This window comes from Lycorma delicatula, chromosome 6 (genome assembly GCF_047948215.1).
Source record: "Lycorma delicatula isolate Av1 chromosome 6, ASM4794821v1, whole genome shotgun sequence".
Taxonomy (NCBI): Eukaryota; Metazoa; Arthropoda; class Insecta; order Hemiptera; family Fulgoridae; genus Lycorma; species Lycorma delicatula.
In genome coordinates, this window is record NC_134460.1 from 26,320,525 (window position 1) to 26,338,115 (window position 17,591).

Consider the following 17,591-nt stretch of genomic DNA (forward strand, 5'->3'; position numbering starts at 1 on the left):
CGATTACTTTTTATGTTATTTTTATTTTATATTTTTTATTATATATTTTATACCTTTTTAAAAATCGTAGCAAAGGAATGAATTTTAGATCATTTTTATAACATTTTCAAGCTTTAACAAATTTATCTAGAAAGTTTGTTTTTAATATCTATTTTTATTATTATGATGAGAAAAAAATTAGTAATTAGGTTGTAAAATTAATATTTTATTATAATTTTTATTTAAAAGAAGGGTTATATTCTTAATCTCTGAAAAAATGTGAAAACGTTCATCAACATTATAACAAAGTAATTTTTTATAAAAAAAAAAAAAAAAAGTAAAAATAGAATAATTTGACTTTTGGGGAGAATTTTATTTCTTTTTCCTGCTCCTGCATTATAATAGAGCATTTTATAAAAACCGTTGAAGGTTCTCATCTTTGTTCCACATTCCAAACATTTTACGATTTCGATGTCTTTCCGGTCACGTTTAGGTAATTTCCCTTAGAATAGAACTTTTAAAATGTAATAATACTATTCAAAATATTGGCACCGATCACGGTTGACAAAGGTTAGAATTTTACACGCCCTTTTAATATTGTTATACCTTATTTTCCCTATTTGCTTTAAATTAAATTTTTTCTTTAATATTAACCTAGTAATGGCTGTAAGTTCGGTGTACTGTACCTAAAATAAAAGAAAGTACATTAAAAATAAATTTGTATCATGTTATTTGTAAAAAAGTATTATTTTAATAGAACTATATGCAATATAAACAATTAATTATAGTTAAAAAAAATTGTAAATAACTATTTTAGACGCGCGCGCACGCATACGGCTCGTTTTATTAGAAAAAAAAGTCAGTGACTTAAAATTATTCAGTTTCTACAGGTAAGTTCACACTAGTTCTATATCATATAAGTATCGGTCATCTTTCTGTAACAAACTACAGATTAATGAAATGCAAATCATTCCTATTCATTTATGAGTTAGATGCAAAGATAAGTATTATGTTATCAGTTCGAATCATTTTTTGTTACATCATCATCATCATCATCAGTAATGAATCTTTCCGAACGGAAATTTTTTTCCTCTTTCTCTCTATCTCTCTGTCATAAATTTTTCTATTCGTGTACTTGTAATCTCCTTTTCCATTCAGTTCTGTTAACGATTTTAATCCAACTTTTAGCTTGTAATTGGGATTATCAAAAACAACAGTTGTTTGTAATTTTTAATGTTATTAAAACGTTCATTTTATAATTTTTCATAAATATTGTTTATTTATTAATTAATATTTATTATTATTATTTCTTCATGTTTTATTAATTTTTTTACTTTTTTGTGTAATATTTTCTTAGTATCTGCTGATGATAATTGTTTAACAGACGAAACAATCATCTAAGTTTTGATTTTAAATAATTTTCTTTTTTTAGTAGTGTTTTCTTAATTTTCAGTTTATATCAGTAATCTTTTAACACTATTATTTATTTGTATTTAATGTGTAATAAATTATAAATTTTACTCTAATAGAACCAAGAATTATAATTTCTATGATTCAAAGATTCAATTGCTCATTGTTTTTTTTATTTTTTTTTTTTATTATAAAACTTTTAATTTGTAATCACTAAAGTTTATAATTGTTTTAGTACGTGTCAACTATTAATGGCAAATATCTCCGAGAGGAATATAGGATTATATTTAATAGACTCTTATGTCTTTCCCGATGTTTTTCTGATTAGTTATATATATTATTACCAGATAAATAGTATCATAATGGTAAACATTAGTATTTAATCTAAGAATAAAGTAAAAATTCTGAAGAATATTATCTATAAAATTTATTTTAATTTAAAATTGTTTATTTATATACTATTGACTTTTGAAACGCATCTTTAGAGAGTAAATTAAACAGAATAATTAAAACTCAGACGGAATACTGAGATTGACTTTTCTTTTAACATTTCTTACAAAACTTATTTTAAAATTTAAATTTACGAATTTTTTTATTTTAAATCTTTTGTGAAAATATTTTTTTAATTAGTAAATTGTTCGAAAAAAATTGTTCCGTCAGTAGGTGATGGTTTAAGCCTTAACTCCTTAAAAAGAATTATTTTCATTTTAATCTTCTCCGCTGCTCCTTTTCCTACCATTTTTCCTTTTATTATTATTTTATTATTATTATTATTGAAGTGAAGCTTCTTAACGCAGGCTTCGGGATGGGGAGTCAAAATGAGAAAAAACGAGCGTCCCGAAAAAACGTCACGCGCTAAGTCCCTTTTCTGTGTATAAGTGAGAACTCTTATACAAAGTTTATGTTTATAGGGCGTTCTCCCTCTCTCCCCCCTCTCTCTCGCTCTCTCTCTCTCTCTCTCTCTCTCTCTATCTCTCTCTCTTATTCACAGCTTAAGCTTATATAGCGATCTCTCTTTCTCTCTCACTCTTACACACAACTTATGCGTATACGGCGTTCTCCCACAATCCCTCTCTCTCTCTCTCTCTCTCTCTCTCTCTCTCTCTCTCATAAGAGTGAGAGAGAATGAGAGAGAGAGAGAGAGAGAGTGTGAGAACGTGAGTATACGGCATTCTTTCTCTTACACTCTTATACACAGCATATGCGTATACGGTTTCTCCATCCCTCTCTCTCACTCTTATACAAAGCTTATGCGTATACGCGCGTACTCTCTGTCTCCACCGTAGTCTATGCTACAGTGTGATGTAGTACAGAATATATAGTGTAGAAAACACGTGCTTCAACTTATAATTTCCATAGCAGGTTATGTTTTATACATAAATATTTTTTTTATGTGTATTTCATATTTCTTATTAACAAAAATATTTATTATTTGTGCATATTACGTATATGTTACTTTGCACCATTAATAATTCATTATCTTTATTATTAATTAACTGTAGAAATTATAATTCTTCGTTCTATTTTATTAAAATTATAGTTTACTAATACAATTTTAAATACAAAGAAAGAACTGTGCTAAAAGATGTCTAGAATAAATTGAAAAACAAGAAAACACTATTAAAATAACTATTTAAAATCAAAAAGGAGATAGTTGTTTCTTTTGTTAAACAATTATCATCAGTAGATACTAAGAAAATACTATATAAAAAAATAAATAGATCAATAAAACATGAAGAAATAATAATGTAATTAATAAATAAACAGTACTTACAGAACACTATAAAATGAGCATTTCTAGAAGAGTTACAATATTAAAAGTAAAATAATATAAACAACTGTTGTTTTAGGCAATCCCAATTGTAAGCTTAAAGTTGGATTGAAATTTTCTAAGCTACTGAAATCTCCAACTCATATTGTAAGGTTATTACTACCTTTGTTTGATTTTCGTGGTTTCTTTTAAGATCATCAGTTTTCATCCCCCCACCCTTGAGCCAGACCCCAAACCAAGCATGAACGCAACTCCAGAAGGTGCCATCCACTAGGATTTTAGTGGTTTAGATATTTTTAAGTTAACTTCATCAGTAAGTATTCGACTGGGATTGCCTAAAACAAGATTTGTTTTGTAGATTTTACTTTTATATTCACAATCGGTGTTTGCTAAAACTCGATTTACATTTTTTATCTGTAATTTTCATTTTTTTAATCATTTTCTAAATTATTAATTTCATTTTTTTTATTTCTTTTTTTAGTAAATAATTTTCTCGGTATTAATTTATGTTCAACACTCAAAATGATTATCTTTTTATATTTTATAAATATAATTTATAATTTTTTGTTAGCGGTTTTTAAAAAAATTATTGTTTTATGATTTAATATAAATTTATATAATTTTCTTATATACATGTTTTATGAAATTACAGTAGACTAAATAAATTTTTTACGTCAAGCAATAACATGTTTTATAAAAAAAAATTGAATCTTTGAAAAAAACATTAAATTAAATCAATGAACCAAGTTTATTAAAGTTTAACATTAATTTTAAGCCTTCAACCGAGAATTCTTATTCTGGTGTAATTTTACGAGCAGAAATAATCAATATTTCGTTTAAAATTTTCTTTTTCGACTAGATTTATTAATAGTTTAAACATTCACTGTAAACATCTGTCTGATAAAATAAAAAATTGTTCTGAGCTAAAATAACAGTATTTAAAAAGGTTTATTGGTGGTCTACTATTAATGATTAATCACTTTTAATTATATATCTTTAAAAGCGGAAGCAACATGGTGTAGGTTACTGACATAAGGTAACATTAAACTCTGTCACATTTTTAAAAAAAAGAAAAGAAAAAAATATTTTTAATATTTTGTTTTGGGGCATCATTCTTAATGACATTTTCTTAATTATATTGAAATGTTAAATTTAATATAATAATTATTTTCTTAAAGTTTATCATTAAAAAACCGAGTGAAGTTACTTTTTTTCACAAAACGTATAATCATATTTTCCGCTCAATTTGGATATAACTTGTATCAGCGTGATAAGATTAGCAAATTCATCCGCATCACTAAATAAATAATAATAGTATTTGTTATTTTCAATTTATAATAAAATGAATTAATTGTGCAAAACCTATCTTTTTATTCTATTTAAAAAGAAGATAAACGATTGAAAGGCTTAAATATATATTTCACTGAACCCTAAGGGAAGCCAAGTAAACTACAGTACTTAATAATATTGTATAATTATTTAATTTGTTTTAAAATTGAAATTATTATACGGCTATATTTAAAAATTCTTAAATATCTCAAATTTTGTGATTGTATTTCATTGTAGAATTCTCTTGCATGTAGATATTTCCACAAATATAATAAAGATGTTACTACAAATAATGAAATACGCTTTTCAGTTTGATTATAATATAATAAGGGTAACTAAATACAAAGAAAAATGTTTATTTGCAATTATATATTTGAAATAAAGTAAGTTTTCGTTAAAACAGAAATATTTTATATATAAATATATAAAATAAGAAAACTTTGAGTTACTGTATTAAACTGAATAAAAGCTGTAATCTATTTTTAATGTCCTAGCTTAATAAAATTAAAGAAAAAAAATTAAAATTTTAGGATCTGGATAGTAATCAGAAAGGAATCTTTATAACATTATTTTTATTTGTTAAAAGTTTTTTAATCAGCGTATTGTGTCACCTATTTATGTTATCCCAAATCTAAATACAGCAAGTCATTAAAATTCTATTCTAATAGATTAGTAGCACATAAATACACAGTAAAAATATTCTAATTTTACCACGCGATAAAAATTTACCAGCTAACTATAAAATAATACAATTATACTGCATTAATAGTATTCTTAAATTAAAATAGCGTGTATTATTAGCTCTTTCTCTTGAATCTACGGATAAAACCAAATTGAAATTATCCTGTTGATCGTTTTTTCACTACTGCCCAAAAAGGAGTGTAATGTATTTAGGGTGTATGTATGTTTGTTCCATCATTGCAGCTCAACGGCTGAACCGATTTAGATGTACGACTCAGTGTTGGAAACCTTATATTACTAGGAGTGTCATAGGTTATATGTATATATATATATATATATATATATATATATATATATATATATCACCCTCACGAACGCTCTTTAATTTATCCTATATTACGCGTAGTAATTATCTTAAAGAACAATGTTCTTTTTTGGCAGTCGTGTTTTTTTTTTCATTTTTAATATTTATCTCTTGTTTCCTTTATCGATATAAAATAAACTATATATCATGTGAAAATATATATAATAAATAATTAATTTGTTTAATTAATTTTAAAATTGAATTCTGTTTTATGAATTTATTTAAAAATTTATAATTGTCTTAAACTTTGTGGCTATTTCATTATAGAGTTCTCTTGTATGCAGATATTTCCACAAATGTGAAATAATTTGTGGCTTGAGTATAAGATAGGATGAATATTAAATATTCAGGCTTAATCCTAATCGGAATTCGAACCCAGAACCTTCCGATTATAAGGCAGAGTTATTACTATTTCTTCATGGAGGATGATATATTTTTTTATTATAATGAAACATTAAATTTGAAATGTTATTTTTTTATTTGAGTTTGTTGAAAATTAGATATACTGATAGAATTTAAACGTTTAGGGATTTTAAAATGGAAAGGAAAAATAGAATTATATGAAAATTTCATCTCAAAAAAAGTCAAAATCGTAGGTTGTCGTTTTACTAATAGAAGGAATAATAAAACATTATAAGAATAAATTTTAAAATAAAAGCTAAATTCATATAAAGAAATAAAAGTAATTAATTATTTCGTTCAAGAGAATACCGATAAATAAAATTTTTATATGAAAAAACAATAAAATAGTACTTAATATTTTGTTGTTTAGGTCGAAAACTGCAAATGATAAACAAAAAATAAGGAACACATAAAAAAAAATTATTAAAACAATTTTTATTCCGAAAAGAAGAAAGTCTATTCATACCTATATCTTTTAATTTTAAACACACATATTTTATATACTTTAAAAAAATATTTCTATAAATGTAATGCTTTCTGGTAACAAAAAAAAGGAAAATATGAAAGACAAGAAAAAAAAAGAGACTTTCGAAAGGCTCATAAAGACTTCTGTTCCAGAAAAGAAAACTGTTATTAAAGAAGGATTGATAAAAAAATAATTAAAAAAAATGAATTCATCAACGAATTAGAGACGATGAATATTTACAGCATAAAAAAAGAATTAACTGATTTTATGGGATTTATCTTTAGACACGCAGAGTTAGTTAATTTAACCCTGAATATTTATATACTATATAAAAACAATAAAGGAGCAAAAGAATAATAAATAATACCAAGGGAAAAATTTATAAAAAAAAAAAAAAATTACTTGAGTGCTACAAATATATTTAAATTAGATAAAAATGATGAAATGAATCATAACGGTCAGATGGCTGATAACAAAAAGAAAGAAAGAAATTAAGGAAATATTCTCATAACAAAATTGATATATATTAACATAGAGAAAATATTTATTCACGATTAATATATATATGATTCACTCATTTTTACGCTGAAACAAAGGAAGAGATGAATAATGTTCCCATAAGAACTTGAATTGATTAGATTATATTTTTCTACTTCATTTTCGCTCACTTTTTAATAATAAAATACGATATTATAGATACTAGGTAAAAGATAAATCCAATAAAAGAATCGGAGTTAAAAATAATTCATAAAGAAAAAAAATAGTACCTCTATTCGATACAATACGATAATATTTCATCTTATAGTTATTGACTAAAATTATTTGTTTATATTATATTTAAAATGTAAAAAATATATATTATTATTACCTTACATCAGTACACTCAAACCTTATTAGTCGATGATAGATTCATATTAAATTTGATGTTATATATTTTATTGGTATAAACTCAGCACTAGGTAAGTTCATTACATAAAGCGTAGTAGTTAATACTGAGTATAATATTTTAAAATAATAATTATAACAACAACAATAAATTAATAATAATAATAATAAATAAAGTTATTAATACCATTTACTCTTACTAATGATTAATTCTTCTTATGCAGCAATTATTGTGGTCAGTCACAATTGCGGTCAGACTGAAAATAAAAATTAGACGTCATTATATTTTTACCGAATTGTTTTTCGATCGATCTCCTTCATAATACGAGTAAAAAAAAAAAAACGAGGATGATCTTATATTAATTCCTAATCAGATCTTTTATTAACCTATGTAATTTCATTTCAATATTTTTTTTTAATTGGAAAATATTATGAAAAATTTTAACTTAATTTGACTGATCTTGTTAAAAAGCACAAAAAAATTATTAAAATATTTCCAATTTATCACCATTTTTTCTTATTTTATTTATTTAATTTCGTCATTGTTGGACCACTATTTTTCTACTTTTTGGCCTATTAGTTTGAAGTTATTTTAGTGCGTAATAGTGATTTAAAAATAACAAACAAACTATTGGTTGTTGGGATTGAAAAACCAAATAAGAAAATGTGAACAAAGAAATATTAATAAAAAATAACGATTACTTGATATGGATTAATTGAAATTTGATATTAAAATTTTATTAAATATTTTTCGCCAACGGAGGCAGTATACGATAACATTTTCAAGAAAATAATCAGCCGGGGCATTTTCTTTGAGCAACGATGTATAAAAAAATCTACTTAGGTTTTATTTATTATTTTTAGTCATTTTTCTTCATTTTGTTGATATCAATAAAAAGAGTTATTTTAAAACAATTATTTTTTCAAGTAACACTTTCTCCCTATTATAATAATGGTTTAGTTTTAATTTCTATACAAAGTGATGTACTCGTAAATTTTCTAGCACCGGAACGTTTGATTTTGTGTCATATCAGACCACAAGAATATTTTTTCCGTAGTCATAGACGGCTGGCTACAAGAAAATGTCATGAAAACACATTCATTCGATGTTTAGATTGATAACATGTAAAACTTATTTTTTTCCTGCCAAATATTTAACCTTTTTTCGTGATTAGTTTTTTAACGACTTCTTTTATCGCCGTTTCTTAATTAATATCCAAACGGAAGAACCATTTTCGTGCAGTCTGATTTTTATAATTTCCAGTTGTGTCCTTCGTCACACACAATTTAAGGAAATGATAATATCTTTCATTAAGAAATATAATATCAATTAATATTTAATATTAAAATAAAACGTAAGCCAGATTCTAAGTTAAAAACAAATTTTATGTAGAAAAACAATTTTTTATTTCTTCCAAAAAGCAGTACCGGAATGCCAGTCCGGCCCTGGTACATCCTGTCTGTACAAAATTTCTTATTCAGTCTTCAAAAGAACTTACTATGAAATGAAATAGTTATTACTTGAAAAGCTGGGTTGAAAAACGCTGAAATTAGACGTGTTTTACATGTAAAACACTAGATTAAAGGGTTATCAAATAAAGAATTATTTTATTAAACATTTCTTTAATCTTTTTTATAACAAAATATAATAGTAATGAATGAAATTACATCGATTAACAGAAAAATTATTAGGAAATAAAGTTAGACAGCAATTATTATAAAGCAAGTTATTAAAATTCAAACTCATCGGTAAAGATAAATTCAGCAAATTGTAGTCCCAACATCTGTTAAATTATTATTATTATTTAATTGCAAGGAATTTCAATTATTCACAACCGTGGTGTAAATGCCGATCTTTGAGGCGGAGTGATAGCGTCTAGGCCTTTCATCTGGAAGTCCCGGGTTCGAATCCCGGTCAGGCATCGCATATTTCACATACTCTACAAAATTTCATTTCCATATCCCAGGCACAAGCTTCAAGCTTATGTGGCGATATCATTCAACAGAAAACAATGTATGCATATATGTATATATATATATATATATATATATATATATATACAGTAGTCTAAAACTGTAATATGAATGGAGATTATTGTAAAGTAGAAAAACTACCACTTTTGGCGAAAATAAAAGCATCTTTTTCTTTTACTTATAACCTATAAGAAACAATTCAATAAATCTTAGATATTTAATGGAAACTAAAAATTGGGTACTTTTACAAATAATTTTTACCTAATAGTAATTCTAAACCGGAATCTTTAACACAGAGATGTGAGAATTAAGTATAAAATTGCTTTATATTAAGAAAATTTAAAAAGAAATTACTTATTCTAATTAAATTAATTTTATTTATATTTTATTTTTATCCGCAATTTTTAATCAGTTACGTACTGTAGTGTTATGAATATAAAATATTAAAAATATAACAGAATTCGCCATTGTGATTGCATAAAATTGAGATTCAAACCCCATATCAGATCTCACATATACTTTTTTAGAATTATCTTAATAATAATAACCAATTATCAACGCTTTTCGATTTTTATATTTTTGAAACCCAGATAACTAATACAGTTTTTTTGTACATGATTCGGGGCCCGTAGGTACTAAAAACCGCTGTTCGTGTAATGAGTGTATCTATAGTTTGTTACATGCGTAGATCGCCAGGTCAGGATGTATTGTTAATTAGAATACAACATAATGAACACCAAGAACAGTATCGTGCAGCCGTTACCGTTAAAATATAATTGTTTCGATTGGGCCTCAAACTTAGTAACCTGTGTCACGACATGGTTAGCGCTAATCATTTAAGCCATTCACACTGCTATAAAAAAATTATTAAAATTAAATATTGATTTTTTTTTTAATAAATGTAAAATTATTAATTTTGAAAAATTCTGTTACTGTTTTTTGGTAAATGAATTCGTTTCATTTTCTTAAACATTTCATTAAAATGTATTCCGCTTTTATCAAAACATTTTCCCTCTTTTATCAGAACATAAAGTACATAAAGTTTATATTTAAATGATGCGAGTTAACTTACTGTTCAAATTCGATTTTAACGATCGATTGTGATCTTTGTAATTTTTAGCAAACAATTTGTAGAAATCGCTACTGCACTCGTCAGATTCTCTAACGGGTTATCGGCGGTGGGGGGTGGTACCAACGTTTCTTTACGTTTTGGTGTCTCCTGAACATGATTCTGCACTGTTTATAAACGAGGTCTGCTCAAAAAATAACCGAACACTTTTAATTACGCGCAAACGGAGATATTTAGAGACGCGTTTGACAGCATTGTGTTCCGCACAATCTCCTCTGTATACCACATGTTCTTGGATTGTTGATATCTCGATTAGTTTTCGTGTTATTGTTATTTGAGTGTAACGTGTTTAAATGTTTGTAGTGATTTTTGTAATGTGCGTTTTTCGGGAACAACAATAAAATCTAAAATTTGGCGTGAAACTGGGGAAAACCTTCACAGATCAACTTTTGAAACAAGCGTACGGAGATGATACTCTGGGTTGTCACGAACGGTTTTCACAATTTATAAGTTGTCGTCAGTCAACTGAAGATGACTTTCGACCAAGAAGGCCTTCGACTTCAACTGATGACATACACGTTCAGAAAATCAACGATCTGGTGCGTGAAAATCGCCGACTGTCAGAGAAATTGTAGAAAGGGTTAGCATCTCGATTGGATTATACCACGACATTTTGACTGAAAAATTGATCATCCATCGACTTGCAGCAAAGTTTGTTCCTGGTTTGATGGCCGAACAGCAGAAAGAATATCAAGTGGACAATTGCCGGCAACTCCTTGAACAAGCCGATGACGATGAAACATTCATGAAAAGGATCGTAACAGGAGACGAAACTGGGTTTACGGCTACGACATTAAGACAAAAGTTCAATCATCAAAATATCGCACAATACAAAAGTCGCTACTAACATTTAAACATGTTGTACTCAAACAACAATAACACAAAAACTAAACGAGATATTAACAATTCAAGAAGATGTGGTTACAGAGGAAATTGAACACAATACTGCCAACCGCACGTCACTAAATATCTCGGTTGGCGCGTAATTAAAAAAGTTCGGTTATTTTTTTAACAGACCTAGTATATTTGTATGTATGTATAAGAGTTTTTCGTCTGCTGTACCGGATGCAAATCTAAAACAATTTTGACAAAACTTGATAGGGTGGTGTAAACGTACTGGGAGTAGTGAATTATTGATTTTTAAGCGAATCGGTTGACGACAACCGGAGTTAAAAAATTTAGTTTTAAAATTGTTTACGGGAGGTAAAAGATGTATTTATTGGTGTAATACATATCCCAACCCCATAGGAAAAAACACCCACCTTGTGACGTTACCGGTTGCCACACCACCCCCTCCGTACTGAGCCCTTACCGGGACTTTAGCGGAGGTCGTCTTTAGATCTCTAACTGATTACATCTCACAGTCATCAGACAGGCCTCAGTCGGGATGCCACCGATGTAAATGCTTCGGAAGACATTTGCATCAGTAAAATACAAATCAAATTTTGCCTTTATGTAGGCCTCAAATGGACATCTTCACATCCAACCTAACATGATTCCCACAAACTAACTAACCGAAACTGCGGTAGCGCGAACCCCGCGCCTAGTACAGATTTGACAACACCGTTCGTGACTGCGAATGCCTCAGAAAACGAATGAGTTTTATGTCAAATCAGTGCTAAATTCACACCAATCAAAATTATATTTTACGCAACATAGAAATTCAGGCCTATACCCAATAAGTTGACTAAATTAGGTCAACTAGTAAGGAGAACGTAACCTCATTCCGGTCCGCGCAGGAGGCGGAGACAAACCCCGCATTCCCACCTGGTCCAATCATGGAGTCTGCGCGGCATTACCAAGTCACAATCTAGGTAATACACAGTATCTCACAGTATTATAAAAGAATACATGATTATAACATCCATGAAATACAAAAAAAAAACACCGAAAGCTATATTATTTTGAAAAATTATTATACCAGTGCAACATCTTTTCTGTCTTAACTAAAACCGGAAATCCGGCCTTTTGACACAATTACTGCGACAGAGGCTTTTTTTAATTTAGGTGAATCTACCCTTGTCGGCCTCCGTGGCGCGAGTGGTAGCGTCTCGGCCTTTCACCCAGAGGTTCCGGGTTCGAATCCCGGTCATGCATGGCATTTTTCACACAAGCTACAATCAATCATTCATCTCATCCTCTGAAGTAATGCTTAACTGTGGACTCGGAGGTTAAACCAAAAAAAAAAACCAAAAAACTTTTCACTTTTAATTTAGGTTTTTTTTAACGTGTATATAACTTAAGTGGAAAAGTAATAATAAGTTTTTATTAAAATTGTTCACCCAACCATTTCTTTTGGACAAGATGTTTATTTTTTTCTGTAGTGAACTGTAATAAAACTAATATATTTTTTTGCAAAATTATTTTTTGGAAGTCATTTATTTTTTGACATACGACCAATGAAATGTTACTTTTTTTCTGTGTTTTTATATGTAAATTTTTTTTCTCTATTATAATTACTAATTAATTATTTAAGTAATAATTATTAATGAAGAAGGAACAATTTTATTTTAACAAATGAAAAACTTAGAAAAAACAAATATTTTTTAGTTCTAATTAAATCTTACAATTTACGAGGAACTTAAAAAGTGGAGTACTAATAATGTACAAGTTTATTCCAAATATTAAAGGTATATTGAAAAATCATCTTTATAACTAGAAAATTAATCATGATTATCATAAGGAATTGGTTGCTTTTAAATAAGCAAAAATCAAATATTCTTAGAATTTATAAATTTTCTGTTGAATCGGTTCCAGAGAAGGTCCTTTTTTAAACATGGACAGATATACCTGTTTAAATTATTATAATAATCTCCTGATTATAAATGACGAAGGCGTTTTGTAAAATAATAATTTAAGGAGAATTAAACAATATTATTTTCTGAAAATCAGGACATCTAAGCAAGATGTTGAAAAACAATTGAAAACTATTTTGAAATACTAAATTATGAAACGTATATTACAGGCTTGTTTTACGGTTTTACTTTTCACCCAGGAAATACCTATTTTTATTAGTGCTTTATTTTATATATTACAATGGTGATAATATCAGATGGATGTTTAAAAATCCGAACAACACTGAAGTTAGTCACTAATCAATAAAACGAAAAAAAATTCAGGAGTTTAAACACATTTTATAAACAGTTACTTGGTCCATTTAGTTCTTCAAAAAGAACACATTCTATCTTGAAAAATTCAAATTTTACTTCAAATATCATCCTGACCGCAATTGTATCATGACTACAATGAAGATCGATTCCTATTTGAAAGACACATAATTAACGCGGCCAATAAACATATCCTTGCGGAACCCCTTTATTACTTCTTCATACAAACTGCCTCCGATCGATTGACACGTAATTGCTGCAATATAGTATGATTAAAAAAATTTCACCAACCAACACACATACTCATAAATAATGGTTATTAAACTGGTGTGATTACAGTGTGGAAATTATTTTTTAAATTCAAATATCACCGGTCTTCTGTCGGTTCTGGCTCTTCTGAGTCTATATCTTTTTCTGCACACGCACATACACAGTCTTCTGGTACTGGATACGGTACTTTTATCCAAAAGCATCTGTATTTCCTTCTTTTCTTTCGTCTACCTTTACTATTTACACCGTCCGTTGTGGTAGAGACTTCTCCGTTACTCCATACCTGGTTTTCACTTTTCTTTCTTCCTTTACCTTGATGCTTTCTCAGTCTACATAAAAGAAAAACAAACAATAAAATAGTATTAAACTAATTTATGAAATTAAAATTTTATTTAATCTATTATCAGAAAAATCTGATTTCAATGATGCAATTATACAGAATGATTCAGGAGGAAAGGGAAATAATTTGGAAACTGGTTCTAGAGCTTAAAATAAGGAAAAATGTTCGTACAAAAATATGTTTGAAAACGCTTTGTTATCGAATTACGGCTAGTAAAAAATTTCACCCGGATTTCATTTTCCCCCCTGTGAAATGAAGTTTACTGAAATTTTTAAGGCTTTATTTAAGGAATAAAATTGATGGTTTTTTATTTTGTTAAAAATCGAATAAACAGGTCTCAGAACCGTATCTCCCTTAGTTTTCATGATATCCAACGTAAAACAGAAAAATTCGTAAAACAGAAAAACATAAAAGTATGTTTTTTTTTTGGTTTCAGTTACAATAACCTTGTTAAATGACAAATGAATACGTAAAGTTTATTACCAAAACTTGTAGAGAATTTAATTTTGAGAAAATTTATGTAAAAAAAAGCAAGATATCATCTTTTGTCATTAAAAACAAATCAAACACAATTTAACAGAAGAATGGTATGAATTTGTAAAAATTAAAACAGCTGTTTATTGTACAATAAATTTATATCTTTGAAAATTTGGTACACTAACTGTATGCTTCGAAAATAATTTTAATTTTACTCATTTTTAAAGAAAATTGTGTTACGTGTAAATAATAAACGTTTGACGGTTTAGTTGTTTTCCACATAATTTTGAATGCGTTTAATTGTTTTTAAGAATCAATTTATAGCATATTTGTGTTGTATTCTAAATGTTATCTCCAATTTTCCAATTGAATTTGACATAGGAAAGTGAAATTCCGTTTTAAATTCTTACTTTTGAAAAATGTTGTAGAGATGTTCTCTGATATCGTTTTTGTGTACACCTTTTTGTAATGGAAGTGCTCCAGCTGCGATGAAAGAATACAGCTATAGTTCCAAAACCTAATGATTTTTGTAGAATTTTTAATAAAATTCATGAGAAAGGTACACTTCCCAGCGTTCATGATTCATCTAAATGTCAACCGGCCGGTCCATGGTGATGAAAGGGAAAACATTCTGGTTTCTTAATTTTTACGAATTCATAACATTTTTCAATTGTTTTGTTTTTAATAATGAAAGTGGATTTTTTTTCATAGACTTTGTTACATAAATTTTCTCAGTTAAATTCTATTAATTTAACGAAGTCATTTAACTTCAAACTTAAAACTCTGATGTGGACACCACGAAACTTCTTTGTACGTCTATTAAATTACATATTCACATTTTTAAAAGTACATAAAATTTTATTTCATTAATAACATCTGATATTTTATCACATTTTTTTTTAATTGTTATTATTGAACTATTATTTATTGTAATTTTTTTTTTACAATCCGAGATTAATAATTATTAATAAATTAATGTGTAAATTAAAAAAAAAAAAAAAAAAAATGTTAAAATAAAGGAAATGAGTCTGATCCGAACCGATGAGTTTTTCCCCTTGTAAGATCCAAATATTTCATTAATTAAAATTCCATTTGGCTATAATTCTGGAACCAGTGAAAATAAGTAACACTTACGACATACCGTTGAACAGGTTTCAATGAGGTTTTATTACTGCAATTAAGAAAAAGTCCAAAATCCAAAGTTTTTTTTTTATTTTGGGCTTTTTTGGCCACTTCTGGTCCAGTCGATTGCAATCAAAAGGGGAGGTGAACAACTAGATGTTACAACAGTCCTAAATCCAAAATTTCAACATCCTAAGCTAATCGTTTTAGAGTTATGAGAGATAAATACGTAAGTACGTACAGATGTCACGCCGAAATTTGTAAAAATGGATTCAATGATGGTCAAAATGGATATTTCCGTTGAAATCTGAAAACCGAAATTTTTCGCGATCACAATACTTCCTTTACTTCGTACATTGGAAGTAATAGTAGTAATAGCTGATCACCGTACGAAGGACAGGTAAAAATGTATTTTTACCTGTTCTTAGTGTTACCCGACAAACACCTCTAGGAGGTGACCGTAATTCGTTTTTCTCATTTTCATTCAAATCCCAAAATCCAAAAAGATTGGTTTTCGGACTTTTTATTAACTGAAGTAATAAGCCCTCATTGAGAGCTATTCAACGATATATTATAAGTGGTACTTAATTTTATTGGTTCCAGAGTTATAGCCAAATGAAATATTTGAATCTTACAAGGGGAAGGCACATCAGTTCGAATCCGATTTCATATATTTTTTTTTTAACTTTTTTTTAATTTATATATATTGGTTTATTAATAATTATTAACTTCTGATAGTAACAAACTTTTACAATAAATAATAATTCAATAACAATAAAAACAAAATATATTATTTAAAAATCAGAAGATATTAGTGAAATAAATTTATGTACTTTTCATTTTAATTCAAAAAAGTTTGCAGAGTTTAATAATTATTAATAAATTAATATTCAAATTAAAAAAAAATATGTTTATGAAGTCCGATGTGTTCATGATTACAGATCCGATACGTTCTAAGTTACACCACATAACTACTTGCGCGATGAGACTAAATTAACATATAAACTAATATAAAACGTTGATACGGACCCCACAAAAAAAAATGTTATGCAATGTGGTGTCCACCACAATGCAATTGTGTAACTGCCCACTTCATTAAATAATTTGAGGATCGTACCTCACTTTCACATGAAATAATTTTAAACGAAGTACAGCAAAAAATGTGTGTATGTAATCTAATAGGCGTACAAGGAAGTCATATGGTGTCCACATCAGAGGTTTCTTAAGATGGAGGCCAATTTGTGTAGTTACTACACTAAGTTTAATTTGAATACTCCTGAGCATACAAATATATAGGAAGATGTATTTCTCAGCATGTGTTTTATTAGTTTATTAATTTTATTTTTTTTATTGTTGCGTATTTTGTTTCTTGAAAATGTTTGCAGTTTTGCATTTTTTATTGTTTTGTGTTTTTTGATTTTTAAAAAATAGTTTATGTGGTTTGTGTTATTATCAAATAACAAAGTTTCTTCGTCTATTAGGCTATTAACATATATAAAAAAGCTTCTTTTGTGCTTTTTGAGACGGTCAGATGTGTTCCGGATAGTTATTTTAAGTTTAGTAGGTTATTTAATGATATTTTTAATTATAAAAGTGATATTTTCGAAAATTGAGATCAAGAAAGTCAAGAAATTTATTGTATTCATATTTTGCAATAAATGTATAGTATTGAAATAGATAAAATAATAATATTAAAATGTAATCAACAATTAACTGAACAGGTAATAGGAATCGATTGTCGTTTAGATGGAAGGAATGTATGACATGTCTTGTATTTCCTTTGTATAGGAATATGATGTCATCATCATAGCGATGTCGTATAGTATTTTGTTTGCGTATTCTCGTTGTGTAATTTGCAGATGTTTACAAAAAAATTATAAGCATT

General features: G+C 27.5%; 1 protein-coding gene across 2 annotated transcripts in view; it reads right to left on the reverse strand.

The window, feature by feature from the left end:
• Positions 1-13,569: 13,569 nt before the first annotated feature.
• The window catches only part of LOC142326763 (noggin-like), a 114,288-nt gene continuing 110,266 nt past the window's right edge, over positions 13,570-17,591 (reverse strand). For both annotated transcript variants that reach the window (XM_075369455.1, XM_075369454.1), the window contains exon 4: positions 13,570-14,096. In XM_075369455.1, the coding sequence (XP_075225570.1) occupies positions 13,865-14,096 (232 nt within the window). In that variant the 3' untranslated portion in view covers positions 13,570-13,864. The remainder of the gene's footprint in view (positions 14,097-17,591) is intronic.